The sequence below is a fragment of the Sturnira hondurensis genome, unplaced genomic scaffold (assembly GCF_014824575.4).
Source record: "Sturnira hondurensis isolate 20B ecotype Veracruz unplaced genomic scaffold, ASM1482457v3 Scaffold0004136, whole genome shotgun sequence".
NCBI classification, from domain to species: Eukaryota; Metazoa; Chordata; class Mammalia; order Chiroptera; family Phyllostomidae; genus Sturnira; species Sturnira hondurensis.
The window spans coordinates 30,137,323-30,157,731 of record NW_028076767.1 but is presented as its reverse complement, the minus strand read 5'-3'; the positions used below and the strand labels follow the sequence as shown (position 1 = coordinate 30,157,731).

Below are 20,409 nucleotides of genomic sequence, written 5' to 3'. Positions count from 1 at the left end.
CGAGTGGCGCGTCACCCGTTGCTGGGCAGAGAACCCGGTATTTGCATCTCCCAATCGCTGGCTGCCGGGACGGGGCGGGGCTGCGCGGTTTCGCGTCTGGGATTGGGGGTGTCGGATGAGATCCGTTTCTTTTCTTAGGTTAGGGACTGGAGGTGGGTGGGTACCAATATTGCCTCCCATCTGGTTCCGAAAGCTTGTCCCCGCCCCGCATTGCCTTTGAAATTTTAGATTACTCGGTGACACCTGTCGTCAGGTAAGACCTGTCCCCTCCTCTTTCGAGGCGTCTTTTTGGACCGTCCCGGAAAAGAATTTGGGGGACCCAAGGCTCAGGGGGGTCCCTGAGGGGGACCCTGGAAGCTCTTTAAGGGGATCGACTCATCGTGCCATAGATGTAGTTTCTGCCTACTATAGGACAGGGTCCATCCACACAGGGGCTCGACAATGCTTTTGGATCCAATGAGCCCTTTCATTTAGTATTTCGTTTGAGGCACCAGTAGAATTTTCTAAGAAGAGAATATTACGCTCACATCCAAAGTACGAAACACCGAGGACTTGTGGACTAGGGCTCGAATCCTAGGCTCTCTTCCCTGCTCAGCGTAAAAGGGGTCCGGACAAGTCGCCTAACAACCAAGTCCTGAGCAGAACGGACGTCCTGCTTTTCACAGTTCTAGCGCGAGATTCGAGAATGTGTAGATGCCCCATAACCAGATCCCATCACCTATTGCAACGGGTCTGCCGCGGGTCTAGGGCGCGACGCCCGTCCTGAGTGAGAGGGGCGTGCGCGGGCACGGAGGCGGAGTCTGGTCAAGGGGCGTGTCGGCGACGCACGCTCAAGGCTCACGGCGGGGAGGGGCTGCGCGCTCCCTGCTCACCACGTGTGAACCTGCACGGGCACTGCGGGTTATGTGCTAACCCCGGGAGAAGTCACCTTCACTGAGACCAGGACCTGGGCGATGAGAAGGGGCGCTGAGGCCTAGTCCCTCGAAGTCAGTTGCTGAAAGGGGTCGGAATTAGGGGCTTTAAAATGGCATTCAGCTGGGGTGTAGTGGGTGGGCACTGGCGGAGGCGGACGTAACTTATCTCTGACGGTATACTTTACCTCCACTCAGCGAGTGGAGGCTGAGAGCCTATCCGGAGGGTGTAGGGAGTGGGGGATGGGATGAGGTGAGGCTCCGCAGTAGCGAGGTGGGGGCGGGGTGATGCTCTGGGTGCCCTAGAGGGAAATTGGAGCATCGCGGGCGGGAGGGGATGACTCTTAAAGGCACAGGACACTCAGAAAGGGAAGGTGCTGCTCCCTACCAGATGCTTCCTTCCCTGCCTCACTAGGCGCTATCCCGGAGTTTGAACATTCATCATGGCAGCTGGTCCTCTCAGTGCTCGATGGGGTCAGAATTACTGTATTCATATCCCGGTTCTCTTCTGCTCATCTTAAAATGGAGAAAGATCAGTTTCTCTCTCATATGGTTGTTTCACAAATTAAGTGGGACAATGGATGTAAACACATCCTGGTTTACGCCTAGTAAAGGTATCAACGAATAATCATGGGGAAAATAAAAGCTTTAAGTTTTTTCTAACACTCACTTTTTCTACTTAATATTTGTTTTACTTTAAATCACATGGACACCGCCATCTTTTAAGTGTTTAGGGCCTCTTAAAGGTCTTACTCTGGCCCTGTAACTGCTGCTGCTATTATTGTTGTTGTGGTTGTTTACATGTTGGCCTCCTGGACATTCTGCAAAGACAGAAGACTTGGGCTCATCTGGTGGCCTTTGTACACGCTGTCTCCTCTGCCTGGAAAACTCTTCCACCCCCACCCTCACATGGCTGGCCCATCTCATTCTAGCCTCTGCTCAGAGGGGACCGTCCAGAGAGGCTGCCCTGACCACTCTGCTGTTGCTGACCCATCGCTGTACAAATACATCTCAGGTGCACAGCATTACTTGTCTGTGACACGTTTTCATCAGTGTCTGTGACGGGCTTACTCTATGTATGTATTCATTTATAAATAAGAAGAACCAGTGAAAGCAGCAACCTAACACAAGAACTGGGAAATTGATAATAACCTACCTTCCCTGTGAACTTCGGGGTCCCATCCCCTGCCTTCCTACACCTGATGTAATGCTTATCCTGAACCTTCCCTTGCAATAAAAAAAAAACATAACAGCTTTCTTGAGATAGAATTCGCATACCATACTATTCACCCATTTAAAGTGTACAAATCAATGGTACATTCAAAGTTGTGCAGCCCTCACCGCAACCATTTTCAGAATATTTTCATCATTCCTAAAAGAAACTGTACTCCCTTTGTTCTAACTCTCAGCTCTAGGCAACCATTAGCCTTTCTGTCTCCGTGGATTTGCTGCACCATTTTACGTTCCTATTAGCAGTGCACTGTGAGGATTCCAGTTTCTCCTCTCTTCTTTTTAAAATATGTTCTTTAAAAAAATACATTCTCTTTATCAAAGTATGATGCTGCATGCAGTATTCTGGTATTTACTTTCTTGGTCCACATTATAGTGCTAAAATTCATCTAAATTCTTGCCCCTGTGTGGGGCAGTACTGTTCATTTCCTACTGTGGGATATACATACGTTTCTTTCCCGTCAGTTCTGTACGTGGACATTGGGATTATCACCAGGATTTTGCTCTTATGAAAAATGTTACTGTTGCCCAAGATGTGTCCCTGGTGCTCGGAGCAGGAAGGTCTCCCAAGTCCCTCACGGCAGGCGTGACTGTGCATCTGGGGACATGTGATTGCTAATGTTTATGAGGTAATGCCAAACTTCCAAGTTGTACTAATTTACTTTTCCACCAACAAATACAAGCGATCCTGTGCACCCACAGCCTGTCCCGGGTTTGGTATTATCAGGTGTCTTTCTTTTGGTTGCATTATTCTCTTCCATCACCTTCCCTATCTTCTTCATGGTACCTACCACATCTGCAGTTATTTTATTTGTTCACTTGTTTTTCTTTTTTTTCTTTTTTTTTAAATTTTATTTATTTATCTTTAGAGGGGAAGGAGAGAGGGAGAGAAACATCAATGTATGGTTGCCTTTTCTGCGTCCCCTGCTGGGAGTTGGCCTGCAGGGAACCAGCCTACAACCCAGGCATGTGCCCTGACTGGGAATCGAACTGCGATCGTGTGGTTCGCAGGCCTGTGCTCAATCCACTGAGCTACACCAGCCAGGGCTGTTCACTTGTTTTTCAACATCGCATCTACACTAGAAGGTCAGCTTCAAGAAGCAGAGATGTTTGTTTACTGTTTTATCCTAAGGAGATTGCCTGGCATGCAGTAGGTGGTCAATAAGTATTTATTGAATGAGTCCAAGTCGGTGCTCTCAAATTCCTAGGGAAGCCCAAAGAAGGAACTAGAATTTCGGAGAACAACACTGCAAACTCCAGTCTGCACTGAGATGTGGTAGTTACCAGTACATGCAAACTACCTACCCTAAGTCCTTTCAAATGGGGGCCCCAGGGTCTAGACCTTACAGACACTCGGAGTTCAAGTCTCAGCTCACCATTGAGCGATTCAGTCCAGACTGCAGTAGGTAGGCAGCGAGGTTCTTGGAGAGCAGCTGACCACCACTACCCCACCAACCCAGGCCGCCATCATCTCTCATCTGGGTGCCTCCCCAGCCTCCTTTCTGGCCCCTACAGCTGTCAGGTCCCCTATCTGTTCCTCTCTCCTCCCTGAAGACAGAGTGATGGGATCTTCCAGTCACAGATGACTGTGCCTCTTCCCTTAGTACTCTCCAGTGGTTTTGCCATTACTCTCAAGATAAACAGCAGACACCTGGCTCACCGGGTTAAGCTTGGTCTGACCCTTGCTCGCTTATCTAACCTCCTCTCCCACTTTCGCTGTTTTGAGCCAGTTTCTAGTCCATCAGGCCACACAGGGTGTTGTGACACCCCTTCTCCTGCCCTTTCTAGCACTTGTCACCTGTCTCTCTCCTTAGAGCCCCCCTAACTCCGTGTTTCTTCCGTGCACCCACGGCTTACCTGGCTCACTTGTCACTTGAAACAGATCATTTTTAAATACTGCCCTCCTCTAAATGACATTTTTTTCAATAACAGTCATGAAATACAAGAAATACTAATGATAATGGTGAGAAAAGAAATGCAGACAGTGAAAATATTCTTTTATTGAACTTTGTACATGTAACTGTCAGTGAAAATAAATAGTACAATACAAAAAAGGAAAAGAGTATTGAACCAATGATTTTCAATTACATTAATATATTTCTTTGAAAAAAATACCCCTATAGCAGTCTGTTACAATAATTACGTTACATTAATGACATTACAGTTTTAAAACAAAGCACTTTAAACATAATCTGTAAAAGAATTTTACTAAATAATAGTACAATTTTACTGAATAGTAAAATTTGTAGTTACCACACTTTACAGTTTGCTCTTTGTTTTACTGGTGTACCTTTTCAGGGCAAAAGCTTTAAGTGGTCACATGAAATGAGAGAATTGAAGCAACTCAAGTTCTAGTTCCTTAGCTACGTCATCACTATGCCGTCATTGTTTATTTTGCATCTATTGTTTAAACACAGACATATGTTGTGCCAATGGGGCTGGAGACGCAAGTGCTCAGGAAACAAGCTTGAACAATTCCAGACTGTTAGGGACTTACTCTCAAACGAATGTGTGTGGCTGGGTCTGGCTTGGCGTGTGGTAGGGGCTGAGTATGTAACTGGGAGGGCTCCGAATTGACTTCCTTGTAGACCATAATGTTTATTAGTGTGTAAGGAATTAAAATATGCTGATTTGAACTTTACAAATACATTATTTAGACTCAAGTTAGACTCAACTTGATCTTTAGGGGGTGGAATTTTATCAGTGACATGGTTTAGAATTATGAGCACATGGTGATAATAAAATGCAGATTGCCTCTCAGTCAGTTTTATTGCTGTCTTAAATTCTCTGCAGACACAGCCCCACTTGGTACCTCATGGCAGAGCAGAAGCTCCATGCAATTGGAGGACCCACCTGATTCCCACTCTCACCTTTGTATCCCTAACACCCAGCCGAGTTTGGCACAAGGTAGACTGAATGTCTGTCCCACGAAGGAAGGAAGGAACCACTCAGATGGGCGTGGCTATCCCAGGCACCATCAAGCAATTCCACCCACCCCAACTGTCTAGCTACAAAACATCAGTCTGTAAACGGGTATGATCCTTTTATATATATATATATTTTATTGATTATACCATCACAGTTGTTCTATTCCCACCCTTCATTCCCCTCCACCCCCACACTCCCTCCCCCACCATTCTCCCCCTCTTAGTTTATAACCACGTGTCTCAAGTTCTTTAGATTCTATATTTCCCCTACTATTCTTGCCCTCCCCTCATCTATTTTCTATCTACTGTCTATGCTATTTTCTGTACCTTCTCCCCTCTTCTTCTCCTCCCACTCCCCTGTTGCTAACCCTCCATGTGTTCTTCATCTCTATGGTTCCACTCCCGATCTAGCTGTCCTCTTGGTTTGCTTTTGTTTTAGGTGTGGTTGTTAATAACTGTGAGTTCGCTGTCCTTTCACTGTTCATATTTTTCATCTTCTTTTTCTTATATAAGTCCCTTTAGCATTTCATATAATAAGGGCTTGGTGATGATGAACTCCTTGAACTTGACCTTATCTGAGAAGCACTTTATCTGTCCTTCCATTCTAAATGAAAGTTTTGCTGGATAAAGCAATCTTGGCTGTAGGTCTTTGGATTTCATGACTTGGAATACTTCTTTCCAGCCCCTTCTTGCCTGTAAGGTCTCTTTTGAGAAATCCGCTGACAGTCTGATGGGTACTCCTTTGTAGGTGACTGTCCCCTTATCTCTTGCTGCTTCTAGGATTCTCTCCTTCATTTTAGTCTTGGCTAATGTAATTATGATGTGCCTTGGTGTGTTCCTTCTTGGGTCCAGCTTCTTTGGGACTCTCTGAGCTTCCTGGATTTCCTGGAAGTCTATTTCCTTTGTCAGACTGGGGAAGTTCTCCTTTATTATTTGTTCAAATAAGTTTTCCACTCGTGGCTGTTTCTTTCCCCCTTCTGGTACTCCTATAATCCGGATGTTGGAACGTTTAAAGATGTCCTGGAGGTTCCTAAGCCTCTTCTCATTTTTTGGAATTCTTCTTTCTTCATTCTTTTCTGTTCGGTTGTTTTTTTCTTCCTTCTGGTCCACTCCCTTGATTTGAGTCCCAGTTTCCTTTCCATCACTATTGGTTTCCTGTGCATCTCCCTTCATTTCAATTAGTTTAGCCTTCATATGTTCCTCTAATTTGTGACTATAATCAACCAGTTCTGTGAGCATCCTGATGACCAGTGTTTTGAACTGTGCATCTGAGAGGCTGGCTATTTCTTGGTTGCTTAGAGTTATCGGCTCTGGGGCTTTGAGTTCTTCTTGAGCCATCTTTTGAACTGTTCGTGCCTGTTACCTATCAGGATCAGAGCCCTAGGTGTTCACCAGAGCAGAGCAACTCAGTCGCTGGGTTGGGATGCTGTATGTGGGGGCGGGGCCAAAGAGGAGCGATGGTGGTCTATTCTGCTGCCTCTCGCTGCTGCCGCCACCGCCACAGGTGCCGCAGCTGCCACCGTCACTGGGGCCCGCGCGTTTTGTCCCACTGTACGCGAGTGTGCTACCACCGTCAGCCCTCCACAACTGGGTTCGCCTGCTGGGGCCTGTGTGGTCCGTCTCACTGTGCACAAATGTGCGACCGCGGTCAGTCTGCCCCGCACCTTTACTGGGTCCGGGCTGCCTGCGTGCCTAGGTCTGGGGATCTTTCCTGCCCGACCCTGCTCCGCTGCTGTCTCCGCCCCCTCACCGTCCCGTTGAACAGTTCGTTGTTGTTGGACTTCCGTATAATTCAATTTTCTGTTCTTTGGCTGTGTCTTTGTTCTCCAAACCTTTGTTGTATTCAAACTTGGTTGTGGGAGAAGGCACAGTGTTTCCACCTATGCCTCCATCTTGGCGGAAGTCCCCGGATATGATCCTTAAAAACATTCATAATAAACAGAAGGTTAAGAGCAAGGTAAGTCATTTTTAAAGTCCTCACCTGAAAATATGTTTTTATTAATTTTAGGAAGAGAGAAAGAGACACATGTATTGGTCGCCTCCCATCTGCACCCCAACCAAGGACTGAACCTGCATCCTAGTTATATGCCCCGACCAGGAATCGAACCTGCGATCTTCTGTGCTCAGGACAATGCTCCAATCAGCTGAGCCATCTAGCCAAGGCAAGTCATTTTTTCATTTATCGAAATATCTTCTTAAAAAATTCAGAGATTATGATTGTGTATGTATGCTTATGATCGTGTGTGTGTGCTTCGGGCTCTTTCTTTTACTGCATAACAGTGCAGAGCTGTGCGTGTGGCCCTTGGGCACTTAAATATGGCTAATGCCAGTTGAAAGGTATTGTACAAACTCACAACTTTCCAAGACCGCATAAACATGTAAAAATGTTCTAGAAAATAAAGTTTATCACAAAAAATAGTACTAGGTTTTAAAAAGAATGAGTTTATCTAGACTTTAGAGCACTAAAGCCATTATACAGCCTGACTTCAAAATGGAAGTTCTTCAATGGATTAAGAGAAATATTAATTTATCCTACAGTTTTAGTATACTTTGAATCCAGGAGTTAAATTGTCTAATAGAAGTCAGCTACTTAGGTCAATGTCTCATGAACTCAATAGCAAAAACTCAGTGCCTTTAATTTGTATGTATTATATTTGAAATACATACAAGGAAAGATGACTAATTCCTTGATTATTTTAAATTAAATGAAAACACCCGTAATGAAAGAAATCCATGTAGAGATTTCATTGCCTAAAATTTAGTAGAGAATGACATATTCTGTTCTTGGAAATTTGTTCTCCTTAAATAAAATGCCAGCCAAAGATTACTCAAGGTGCAACTGACAGAGGCCTTCCTGTTAATTCCTTCTATTTTGGAGAATTCTTTTTTCTTTTTTGAAAATCGAGTCTGTTGCTACTTTGAAGCTAGAGGGAAAGCAGAGTCGAAGTTCATTAGTAGTGTCCCTGGGCCGAGGGCGGGCTCTAAGGTAAGGGACGGGTCCATTGGTGGGCTGTCGGGCAGCTGTGGGGCGGGGGTGCCTGGGATGGAGCTCTGCGTCCAGGATGGAGCTCGGAGCCCATTGGCTGTGTCGCTGGAGGATGGTGTAATGGACCGCCAAGGCCTATGCAGCCCGTTTCTACGGCAACGGAGGCTTGAAAGAACCACTCAGATTTCGGCGTTCGCCCCCAACTCCCCCTTCCGGAGGGGGCAGGGCGGCCTGGATTTGAGGACCGTTGCAGGAGGCATGGGGGCTGGGAGTTAAGGAGACAGGGCCTTCTTCGGACCAACCTAGCCAAGTAACGTTTGAACTGGGTTCGAGGAACCTGGCTTGCGTGGTCACTGGGGAAAAAAAAATCAGCCAACTAAAAAGGCATAAAGAAGAAAGAGGAAATGACATGTAATTCCATCCTGCACTAATTTCTGCACTGTTAACACTGACATGTGAACGAACACAAAGCCTGACACAGAGTTAGGAGCCCAGTACTCCATGGGAGGGAGAAAGAAAGGAAAGGGAGGGAGGGAGGGTCCAGGATGTGGGCAACGTGGCGTGAGACAAAGTGCCCGCCCTCTTGGGTGGAAAGTCCATAGACAGGCCCCTAGAGCTGACAGAGTATGACAGTCGTGGCCATGGGAGCTTGAGGGATAGAGGGGTGGCCAGTGCACTGTGAGGAGGGAGGCAGTGGCGAACAGAATCCTGAGTCTGCCCTAAGACAGCCTGGGTTCACAACCCCTCTGGCTCTGCCACTCACCAGCCGCCAGCGCTTCATCTCTCCAGATCCCAGGGTCCGTGTTTGGGGAGAAAGACACAGCACCTACTTCTCTGAGTTGGTGTCAGAACTGAACTGAGACAATACATGGCAAGTTCTTACTACAATGCCTGAGACAGTAAACTGCCCTCACCAGTAGCTATTACCGTAATTGAAGAAGGGGTAGGATTTGACTAGGTGCGGAGAATAGGGAGGTGATCATTACTGGTGTGGGTAAGGAGGGAGGAACTGTGTGGAAATCCTCCAGGTGAGACCGGTTTGGGTGTCATAGAGAAAAGCATGGAAGATGGTAGCCAGAGGGCGAAAAGGAAAAAATAGCACTGATAATTACTGTTTACCCAGGGCCTGGCTCTCTGCCAAACCTTGAATTGTTTCACCTCATTTTTTCACCAGCTCTGGTCAGGCAGATGCCATTAAGCCCATTTTTTCTGGTAAGGAAACAGCCCTGGAAAGGTTGCATAGGTAAGAAATGACACAACCAAGTGGGCATTTGTAGGGCCCAGGACAAGAGTACAAGTGGAGTCCCATATATCGCATGCCTCTAAATAGAAGTTACACGTCAATCTACAGTGATGTGTTAAATGAAATATATTCTGTTCTCCTCCTTATCTTCATAATCAACTGGAAAACCAGGTTCAAATTAAATTCCAAGAGCCTCAGGGTCCTGGGCCAGATGTGTTGGCCCAGAGAGAGCTACCCCCTGGATCCTGCCTCCAGCCTTTGTCCACCTGTCACCGCTCCTGTTGTGAGGAACGCCATGTCCGAGCTGTCTTGCAAAGAGCTACTTTGAGACCTAAGCCTGAGGTCTATAAAGGTGCACCAGACAGTGCAATTAGCTGAGATAGACCCAGAGATGAAGCCCACAAAGGATCTGTAAAAAAAAGCTTATGGATATTTTGGAAGGGAATGCTGGGGGCTCAGAGAATGTTCTAGAAAGGGAGGGCAGTCCTGTAAACCAAAACATTGTGGTTCCATCCCCAGTTAGGGTACATTCTTAGGTTTCAGTTCGGTTCCCAGCTGGGGTGGGTTCCGAAGGCAACCAATCGATGTCTCTCTTTGTCCCCCCCCTTCCCCTCTCTCTAAAAGCAATGAAAAAATGTCCTCGGGTGAGGATTAAAAACAAAAACAATAAAAACAGGGAGGGCAAAGACTGTGGGTAGGAAGTTCCTTTTGTGCCTACAGAATCCTCACCCTGTCCCCTGAGGAGGGAGTGGGGGCTCAGGGCAGGCGCTACACTCTCTGGGCATAAGGGAGTATTGAAGCCAGACGCTGGGAATCCAGGAGCCTGGTGCTGTCTTCTGTGCCTCTTGGTGCCAAGCGATGTGCAGACGACTTTTCGGTGATACCGCCTCAGAGACACAGGGAGCATGGGCCTGACCTCCCAGGCAGAAGGAAAGCCTCACCAAATGTGAGAAGACTGAAGGAGTGAATTACCCTTTTAAAGATGAAGGGATAAGTCCTTCTCCAGTAAAGAGCCAGTGATGGCTGTGCTTAAGGGTATCATTAAATAGGGACAAGTAGACACACGTCCTGACCTCTAACCTCAGCCAAGTTTCTAGATCATTCATGCCATAAATACTTACCGGGCTTTTACTGTATTCCAGGCGCAGTGCTAAATGCTGGAGCTACAGCCAAGAGCCAAAAAGCCATGGTCCCTGTCCCCTCCGAGCTCAAAATTGTGAGACAGAGGCAGGTATCAATCAAACCATGGCGTAAATAAACGTGTCACTGTATCAGCAGCAACTGTTGGGAGCAGAGGAGAATGTAAGAGAGAGGGTCTGGTCTAGAAGGCTGGGGAAGGTTGAACTAGGAAGTGGCATCAGTGCTGAGTGCTGGGGAAGGGAAGGGTTAACCCTGTCCGGGAGGGTGAATTCCTGGAATGACTAGCGGCAGCCTAGCCAGGGTGAGGGGTGAGGCCCAGAGGAGGCAGGGCCTATGGGCCCCAGGGAGAACACAGTCTTTGAAGGTCTTTAAGCTCAAATTTCATTTTTAGGACCTTTTTTTTTTTTTTTACATTGAAGGAGACCAAGCTTGGAAGCAGGGAGACCAGATTTGGTTGCTGTAGAGTGCTGAATTTTCCCACTAAAGCTGCTTATTTTTCAACGTAGGGGAAACGGACTCCTGCCTTTGCAGAGTCTACAGGAACTTCTTTGAAGTCCTCTGCCTTAGTCCTGATTTTTGTTATTAGTCTTTGGACAGTGATAATACGTGAAATAGTCAAAACAAAAACAAAATAAAAACAACGCCCCCCCCCCAAAATGTTTTCATCTCAAACCTCTAATTTCTAGTTCTTCTCAGAAGCTACAAGTTACCAATTTCAGTAATATCCTTCCAGTTATTCTATACATAAATAAGCACATTGATTTACTCCATCATTTAAAATCGTGATACGTATATAGATCACATCGAACATTTACATCTAATGATTTTGTCAATTACACCTCCATAGAGCTGAAAAAGTAGAATTGAAATGTAAACAGCATGCCACATCTTGCTTCGTTCACTTTAAAATGTGCTTAGAGACAGTTCCACGTTAATATATATAGAACCACATCTTTAGCAGCCGCACGGTGCTCCATTGTTTGGATGTGCCGTAGACCATCTAACCGGTTCCCTACTGATGGACAGTCAGATTGTTTCCAGTCCTGGGTATCCCAAGTGAGGCTTCAGTGAACTCATCCTGGTACATTCATATTTGTGATCATGTCCAAGTTTAGTTATAGATTCATTTCCTACAAATGACTGTGTGTTAAGGGATATGTGAATTCTAAATGTTAATAGTCAGTGCCAAACTGCTTTCCAAAGACGTTAGTCCACGTTGCATTTTAAAACGCTGCAAAAATTTCCATTCTTTTCTCTAATATTACTGTGCATATTTTCACAAAACCTGTCCTCTCCAAATATTCTTAGTCACACTGACAAGCCAGCAAGTGGTATGTATCCACTGGCTTTGCACATGGCTGGTGCGCTCTTCACGGAACTCTGCTTTCGACTTGGTATGATGTGAACCTTGCTCATCTCTAGCCTCCTCCTGCACCACTCCACACCCCACCATAATGAACTCTTGGCGCCACACCTAAGGTGACATGAAGAGAAGTAATGGGCATTCTGGCTGAGTATCAAGTCCCAAAGGAGCCCAGGAGCCTCCTGTTAAAGGAGTTGGATTGGCATTTAAAAAAATTTTAAAATTTATTTTAGAGAGGGGAAGGGAGGAAGAGAGGGAAACATCAGTGTGGTTGACTCTCGGGCGCCCCCTACTGGGGGGGGGGCTGGCCTGCAACCCAGGCATATGCCCTAGACTGGGGATCCAACCAGAGACCCTTTGATTCGCAGGCTGACATTCAACCACTGAAGGACACCAGCCAAGTGTGGCTGGATTGGCATTTTAAGATTATTTTTCCTTAGTCTGTCTCCTGCCCTCATCATTCTGCTCTGAAAGGCTCCCGCAAGTAACCTCCACGTTACTCAATCCAGTAGGTACTCTTCAATCCTTTGACATTTTTGAAAGTCAGTTTTACTTGATCTCTTGCAGCACTTGATACACTTGTTAATCCCGGCCACTTGCAACTCTCCTCCCCCGTTTGTATGTCTCCACACCCTTGTTTTCCTTCTCTCTTATTCACTGTCCCTTATTAACTTGTCATGATCTACTTTTCCGTCAGGGAAAACTCTCACAGAGTTGCTTAAGGTATGACCCAACTTGCTGTAATTTTTCTCCTCTCTGCTTTCTCTCGTGACCCATCAGGACATTGTAAAATCACTTAAAGGGTCATATAAGCATTTATAAAACAATGAAACAATAGAAAAAAAAATACCAGGGCACTACCCACAGGGTTAATATATGTTGTCAATTTGTTTTTTATATATATAAATACACACCTGCATACAGGTCCGATGGCGGCAACGTAAAATGTACATCTTATGTGGGTTGTGGATGGAGTGTGACAGCTCTGGCTACAGGACTCATATTTATTTCTTAAGCCCAGAACTCTCCTTAGAATTCAAGATTGTGCATTTGAATCACCTATTCCACATCTTCTCTCAGACAGCTTCTATGGAGACCGCAAATTCAACACATCCAAAATCAAGCTCAAAGGCGGGCACCTTTCCCCAGATGCTTCCTTGCCTCTTTCTCCTAAGCTCCAAGGGCCCTTCTTTCCCCTCTGTAACTGGTTCCCTGAGGCCACACAGCACGGCCAGCTCATTACTTCTTAAAAAGAAAACAAAAAACTTCTAAACATGGCCGACCAGCCCCCCTAAAATCTCTAGCCTAACTTGGTACTACCATCTCCCTCCCCCTCTCTGTATTGTAGCCACAGTGGCTGGGCTGGATATGGTCAGTCGGCAAACAACATCCATTCCCACTGTTTATGTGGTTCCTGCGCGATACCTGCAGGAGAGTCACAATGTTTCCTTTCAGGGGCTCCAGCAAGTAGATGCACTTGCATGAGATTTGGAAAGTGGAAGAAGGCAGAAGTCAAATAGTTTCAGCTATTTTTGCTTATAAGGTTGTTCAGACACCAGCTTACGGTCCCTGGCTTCACTTGACTTTTCACTGCTCTGGCAGAACTAGCCAGATGGAGTGGCTCTCGGATCCCAGCATCCTGTCCTTGGGGGGAGCTTCAGCAGTGTGCTCTCAGACTCAGCCTTTCCGGTGATGACCTCCTGGCTCCTTCCGGACCGTGACAGAGGCAGCGGCTCCCCTGGTAGGTCAGTTTCTGTGGTGTTCTAGGAGCCCTTCCATTTACCCAGCCTAGGGCCTATCACTTTCTTCAGTAACTAGAGTGGTTTCTGCTTGCAAACCTGGACTCCATTTGATTTCTGGATCAGACAGGGCTCCTCCTACTATAGAGTTGTCATACTTGTTATACCTTTTGCTTAGGCTAACACCCCAGCCACCCTTAACTCCCACCCCCATCTCTCAGTTACCTCCCTATATATCCTTCCCATCGCAGTTCAAACATGTTCTCTGCTATGTTATCCCTGATCTCTCAGACCGATCGGTTTCCCTTGTTCAACACGATGTCATTGCATGTTTAACGCATTAGCACACTTTGTAATTACGTACCTACTTGTGGGACTCTAGAATTTGAGCTCCAGGGGACTTGACTATTTTGTTTTATTCCCTTGCCTAGAGTTGGTGATTAACGTATGTGTTGAACGCATGAGCTGAATGGTGGCAGCTAGACTCGAGGGTGCTAGGACAAAATCAAACCTCCAAGTAACATGACAAACCCCAAGTCACCTTCACTCGGCCTTTACTCAGCCACCTCTTCCTGTGACTTTCTAGCCAGCTTGAACATGCTGTGTTCCAGGTCTCTGCACGGGCTGTTTCTTTTTCTTTTCATTATTATTATTTTTCTTTTATCAATTCCAGAGACAGGGGAGAGAAACATTGATGTGAGAGAGATGCGAGAAGCATGGATTGGTTGCCTCTTGCACACTACCTGAGTGGGGACCAAACCCGCCACTTAGGCATGTGCCCTGACCAGCACTGAACCTGCAGTTTGCAGGACAACACCCAACCAACTGAGCCACATCATCCAGGGCTGCACAGGCCGTTTCTGCTGCCTGGATATCTCTTCCCTCTTCACCTCGCTTCGTTCATCCTGCTGGCTTCAGATGAGACATTTTCTCTTCTAGGAAACCTGTCCTTCAGACAATTCTGTACTCTTCCTAATTTTCTCCAGTGTTTAAAAATACTTAATACTATATATATATATTAAAAGATTTTATTTATTCATTTTTAGAGGGGAAGGGAAGGAGAGAAGAGAAACATCAATGTATGGTTGCTTCTCGTGCATCCCCTGCTGGGAACTGGCCCCTGCCAGGAACTGGCCTGCAACCCAGGCATGTGCCCTGACCAGGAATCGAACCTCGATCCTCTGGTTCACAGGCCCGCGCTCAATCCACTGAGCTACACCAGCCAGGGCTAAAAATACTTAATACTGTATTAAAAATTGCTTGTTTCTTGTATGTTCCTTTGCAAGGGCACCGTCTTGTTCATGGGTGTTCGCAGAGTGCCTGGCAGCCAGGGGATCTCTGCACACTCCCCTGGAGTCCATGAACAGCGAGGATTTGTAATTTGGGGGCTGCTCGATCGGGAGAGGAAGCTGGGGGAGGGAGGTTTGTTCCACTCCAACCCCTGGCTCACTCCCCCAGTCGCCAGGCAGGAGGCCCTGGAGCGGATTCTGGGGGGATGGGCAGGGAAAGTTTCTCCCTCTGCTCCCTCCAGGAGAGTGGCGGGGGGAGGGGCGGAGAGAGGGAAGATCCTTCCTTAGGAGGCTTCTTGGCACAGAGCCTGCTAGGAAGAAGGGGGAGGGGAGCATGATGAATGCAGGCTTTTCTCCTGGCCACTAGCCTCCAAACCCTTGGAGGGAGGAAAACCCGAGGCAGAGAAGGGAGAGAGATGATGGCGAGGGAGAGGACAAGAGGGAGAACTAGAGGGAAGAGCCTGTTTGCTTTGGGAGACCGAATGGAGAGGGGCTGAGCTAGCTCTGAAAGGCAGGGTTCCCAAGAGCCACAACCAGGCCCCTACTACACTGTTACCAGCTCAGGAAATGCCCTGAAATCACTGGCTCAGAGAATCAGTACAGTAGGAACTTTCTTAGGACTCGATCATCTTAACGTCTCAGCTGGAAAATTCTTCTGAGGGTAGAGGGTAGTTCGTGTGGGGTAGAGGGGAGGGAAATCTCCAGAACCAGCTTGGAGTGAGTCAGCTCTCCAGGAAGAGCCCTGGACTTTTTCTCTCTTCCTTCCTTAATAACTGGAAGAGATGGCATTTTTAAAAAGCCCATAAATACTCTGCATCCGATTTCTGGCACAATAACTGTAAGATGATGAAACTGACATCTTCCCTCTGTCCTTCCCACTGGTTTGTAATTTTCCAAGGGTGGAGTCCCTCTATCTTAGTACCATTCCTAACTGTGGTCTCAAACCTGGCAGCCCATCAGAATTGCGTGGGGATGCTTGCTAAAAAATGTTTTTCCTCGTTCCAGTAATTCCAATTCCTTGCAGCTGAGTTAGGGACTTGCAACTTGAGTTTCAACAGTGTGCTAATAAGCACACTGGGTTTGGAGGTTGGGGGAGCAGCTCCAAAGGGCCTGGCACAACAGAAGAGGTGCTAAGTGTTGCCCAAAGGGGCTGGAACTGTATTTGCAGGGTAAACAAATGGTGTGTAGGAAGTATGGATTGAACTAGGGTCTGTGTACCCATGGATCTAACACCTTGAAAGGAAGTAACACAGCAGTGTTAGCAATACAAAAGATAAATATTTATTCAGAACAAAACTTTTAACAATGGATTTTACATTCTAAGCCACAAGGAAATAGCAAAACATAATGCAAAGGGAAGACAAAAACCAAAAGTAGTGTATTGTCTTTTCTCCTTTAACTTGATTAACAGTTGACCCAAAGCCCTCTCTTGGACTGTTTCGCAAGTATACTTTGGAGTTAACAACTCACTCGTAATTCCACTTTGAAACAGCCTTTCTCCTGGGAGTCAGAAGGCTGCAGATGAACTCCATTAGCTGCTTCTCTAGGGTTTCTAACTATTGAAGCTGAGGTGCAAATGTAAACCTTTGGTAGGTTTCCTTCCACAGGAGCACCCCCATTTGACACTGGTGGCAATGAATGGGGAAGGGGAAGGCCCCAAAAGATCAGGCACACTGTAATCCAGATGTGGTATCCCAGAGGGCAATGAGCACATCCTGGATTATATATAGTCTTTTGTCCCTTTTCTATATACCCCAAGTATTCAGAAGCCCCTGCTAAAATCTTGTTTTTCTGCTTCCTCCCCCAGATGATTTCTTAGCGTTCCTCTGGGCACGTTATTCTGCAGAGATCAGACTTTCTGGGCCCTGAAGTGTTGAGGAAAAATGTTGTGAAGTGTGAGAGGTAGTGGAATGAGCACCAGGCAGGGGTCAGGGAACTCTAAGCTACATGATTTCTAACCTCTCCGGGCCTGTTTCACTGTTGGAAAACCAGGGGATTGGTGTAAACCAATTTTGAGGTCCTTTCCCACAGGAAAATTTTAGATTCCATGATTCTGTGAAAAATGGCCTCTGAGCCACCAGAAGAGGTGTCACAACGTCCATGCGTTGTAATGCCGTAAGAGAGGCCCTGGGCCACGATTCAGAGCTTACTGACTCAGATTACATATACTTCTAACAATACTGGTTTCACAAATTCTCAGACCACACAGATTAGAAGCAGCAAAGTAAAAGGGAGAGAAAAAGCTGCAAAAGCTAGACACCCTGACAGAAGCCACCGTTAACACCATTTTCAAGGCAACCCTGATGGAGTGCCTACCTCGTGCTGGGCTTCATACCTAGTGCTAGGCATAAAACTGAGTCAGGCAGCCCAAAGGGGTAAAATCCAGGGAGAAGACAAGGGTATGGAGTAACAAGTACAAAAAAAAAATCTCCCAAAACAAAATTAAAAAAAAGGGACTGGAGACATATCTCCAGACTACAGTTCTCGGCAGTCATTACTGATGACAAAAGCCATCAATTCAGAAAAGGCTGAACCGGAGTAAACTTGGTTTAAAAAGGCAGAAAGAGATGTCTTTTATAGGTTTAAAAAGATCTCCTTCGAACACGATAAAAAACGGTTTGAAAAAAAGTTTTGGCACTTAAGAGGGGTAAACTGGCTCTGTAGTCACCCTGGCAGCAGGTGGGCGTTCAGTGCCCGGCTACGCCTGTCAGCTGAGCTGCCACAGAATTGTGAACCGCTTTGGGACACTGAGCAAAGGCGTGTCCACGCTTGCCACAAAGGTTGCACACGATGCCCTTCCTGCAGTAAGGGCTCAGGTGCCCCTCCTCCCCACACCTGAAGCACCTGTCCTGCGTGCAGCTGCCGCTCAGGTGGGTCCGGGAACCACATTTAAAGCACGTCTTGGGCTGCCCCTTGTACCAGCTGTAGCCCCGCTCGGCCCCTAGGAAGAAGGCCCCCGGAAGGTGCCTGACTCCACCCTCCCCCTGGCGCAGCTCGATCTCGCACTTGTACTCCCCAGTCCAGATCCCAAACCTGTCGGTCACTTTCACGGGCACGGCCAGCACTTCGCAGTGGCGCTTGAGCCAGGTCACGATGTCCTCCACGTCCACGGTCTCGTTCCGGAAGAGGATGAAGAGCGTCTTCAAGCTGGACTTGCTCCGCCCCAGCACCACGAAGTTCTCCCAGCAGTCCTCCTGTTCGCGCTTCTCTTCGTAGACGCGAAGGAACATGGCCAGCTTCTCCGCCGAGCGAAAGCTCACGTCGAACTCGCGGCTGCCCGGGATCTGGATGACCGCGTAGATGTCGCTGGGGTCCATACCGATGGAGCGCAGGATGAGTGAGCCGACCACGAAGTCCCGGGTCGGGCAAGCGCCCTCGTCTCCCTGGAAACAGATGCGCACGAGGAAGCGGCCCTTGCTCGGGCCAGGCGCTGGGCCCGCCACCGTTATCCCCGGCTCGTCCAGGGGCGGCCGCTCTGCTGTATCTTCGGTCGCGCCGGGCCTGTTGGGGGTCACCATGGCTGCCCCCTCGGCCTTCTTCCTCCTGCCCGCCTCTGCTGAGCCATTCTTCTTGCGGGGGTCCGCCGCCTCGCCGGCTGGGTCTCTCCGACGGCCTTTCGGGTCCCCGCGGCCGGCCGGGGGGAAGTCGCCCAGACCCGGCGCTGCCAGGCTCGCGGGGGCGCCAAGCCCCCCGCCCACGCCGCTGCTGCTTTCCTCCTCCCGCCGCGGCGGCCGCGACTCGCGGAACTCACCCTTCTTCTCCGCCAAGTTCTTCACCACCTGGGCCCAGCCCATCTTCTCGCGGCCGCCCTCGTTCTCCTCAGCCCGGACCGCTGGGCGCGAGGGGGTCAGAAGCTGCAACCGCCCCCTCTTCCTTTCCTCCTCCGGGCCGCCGCCGGTGGCCATTTTACCTCCTTCCCAGCATCCTCCACTCGCTCCTGCAGCCAAAGGGCGCCCATCGCGCGCGGTGCTGTGGGGTTTGGGGTGCTTTTTTTTTTTGAAATTTGATGCTGCTTTGCCCCGCCCCGCCAAAAATATTTACAAGCGGCGCGGGGCGGCCAGCGCCAGCCCGGAACCCCCTGGTAACGGCCGAGCCGAGTTTCCGCCGGGGCTCGCCAGCCCCACCTCCCGGGCACCGGCGCGGGACGGGGAGCTTGGAGCGAGTCCCTGTCCCTTGCGAGGGCTTGGCAGCCTTGAGCCTCGCTCTCGAGGATTTGGTATTTCGCAAGCGGTCCTCGATGACTTCATTCAAGCAGCATTACCAACGGCCCACAGCCGAAAGGCGGGACAGAGTTGAAGGAGATCTCGCCCATTTTGTTTTCTTTTGTATAGCTTTTCTATTAAAAGAAAACAAAAAGTAGCTCTCAGTCCTTCCAAAGCGAAGCACAGTGCTATTTTTTTAACGTGGTATTATGAACATTTTCAAACATGCAGAAAGTTGAAAGAATTTTACAGAGAACATCTTACCTTTAGCTTTTTACTATTTTAACTTTCTATTATTAAAAAAATAGAAAGTTAAAATAAATAAATAATAACTTTCTATTATTAAAATTTTACTATACTTCTATTATACTACATCTCTATCAGTCCTTGGTTTTTTTTGATACACTTTCAAGTAAGTTATATTCCATTATTTCTTTAGAAAAAGATCTCCAGCATACTCAATAACAGTTATAATACATCAAGCGTTAAAGTGCCCTGAACTGTTCTAAGCACATTGCAAGCCTTATCAAATAGAATCTTCCAAAACAATGCTGTAATTACCCATTTACACAGGGACTTGGAGATAGGGTTAAATCATTTGGCCAAGTGGCAGAGTTAATAGGGGACCCCTAGTTATAAACAGATAACATATTTATTAAACTTCTTTGCTTCTGACGTGTGGATCAAGGACTATTTGCATCATGCTCTCCAAGAAACCTCTTTACACATAGATTGTGTGGCTAAAGTTAGCACTGGATGGAATCTATTCCTCTGTCATTTGCCTCGACTGGTTCTTTGCAAGTATCGATACAATTGGTTGCGGAGATGGGTTTAACATCTTTCGTCAGCATTGCTTTCTTTCTGTATAGCTGTACATTTCAGGGTGCTCCAGTGACCTTTCCAACTTCAGTGGAAGAAAAGGTGAGCTGTGGAGTCAGGGAGACGCTAGCCTAGTGTGAATCCGAGTGCTTTGATTCTCAGCCTGGCCCAGAGGGCCAATGACTTAGTTTTCATGGCTTGGATTTTCTCATCCGTTAGGAAGAGGCATTAATATCTACTTGGCAGAGGAATGTGGGGGTTCGAGGACATAACCTGTGTTAAAGAGTTTGGTGCACAGTGCATTTCCTAGATAAGTAACAGGATTGGTTAATTTGATGGCTTGAAAATGCCATCCAGGCTATCCAGAAAGTGACAGGCCCCGTCACTTTCTTTTCCTCGATTCCATTCGGTTAACTCCCCTCCCAGTTCCACAGTTCTCGGAACACCACACAGATGTGACGGCATCTAGAAGCAGATGAGGGAATTTTTTTTTGCAGTGTCTTTTTTTTTAAGTGTGATGAAATTCTTTCCCAAAAGGCTCTGAGTAGACTTCCTACCCT

The 20,409-nt window shown here is 47.4% G+C and overlaps 1 protein-coding gene and 1 long non-coding RNA gene across 2 annotated transcripts; one reads left to right on the top strand and one right to left on the bottom strand.

Annotated features, from left to right (window-relative positions):
- Positions 1-849: 849 nt before the first annotated feature.
- Positions 850-7,182, top strand: LOC118985916 (uncharacterized). Its single transcript, XR_005066228.1, has 4 exons — positions 850-986; positions 2,607-2,770; positions 4,935-5,048; positions 7,077-7,182. It is a non-coding gene; the product is annotated as an uncharacterized LOC118985916 (long non-coding RNA).
- Positions 7,183-16,086: 8,904 nt separating this feature from the next.
- On the bottom strand, positions 16,087-18,974 carry ZCCHC3 (zinc finger CCHC-type containing 3). The gene has a single exon (XM_037044251.1). It carries the CDS (start codon positions 18,731-18,733, stop codon positions 17,516-17,518), a length of 1,218 nt encoding a protein of 405 aa, XP_036900146.1. The 5' UTR covers positions 18,734-18,974; the 3' UTR covers positions 16,087-17,515.
- Positions 18,975-20,409: the final 1,435 nt, after the last annotated feature.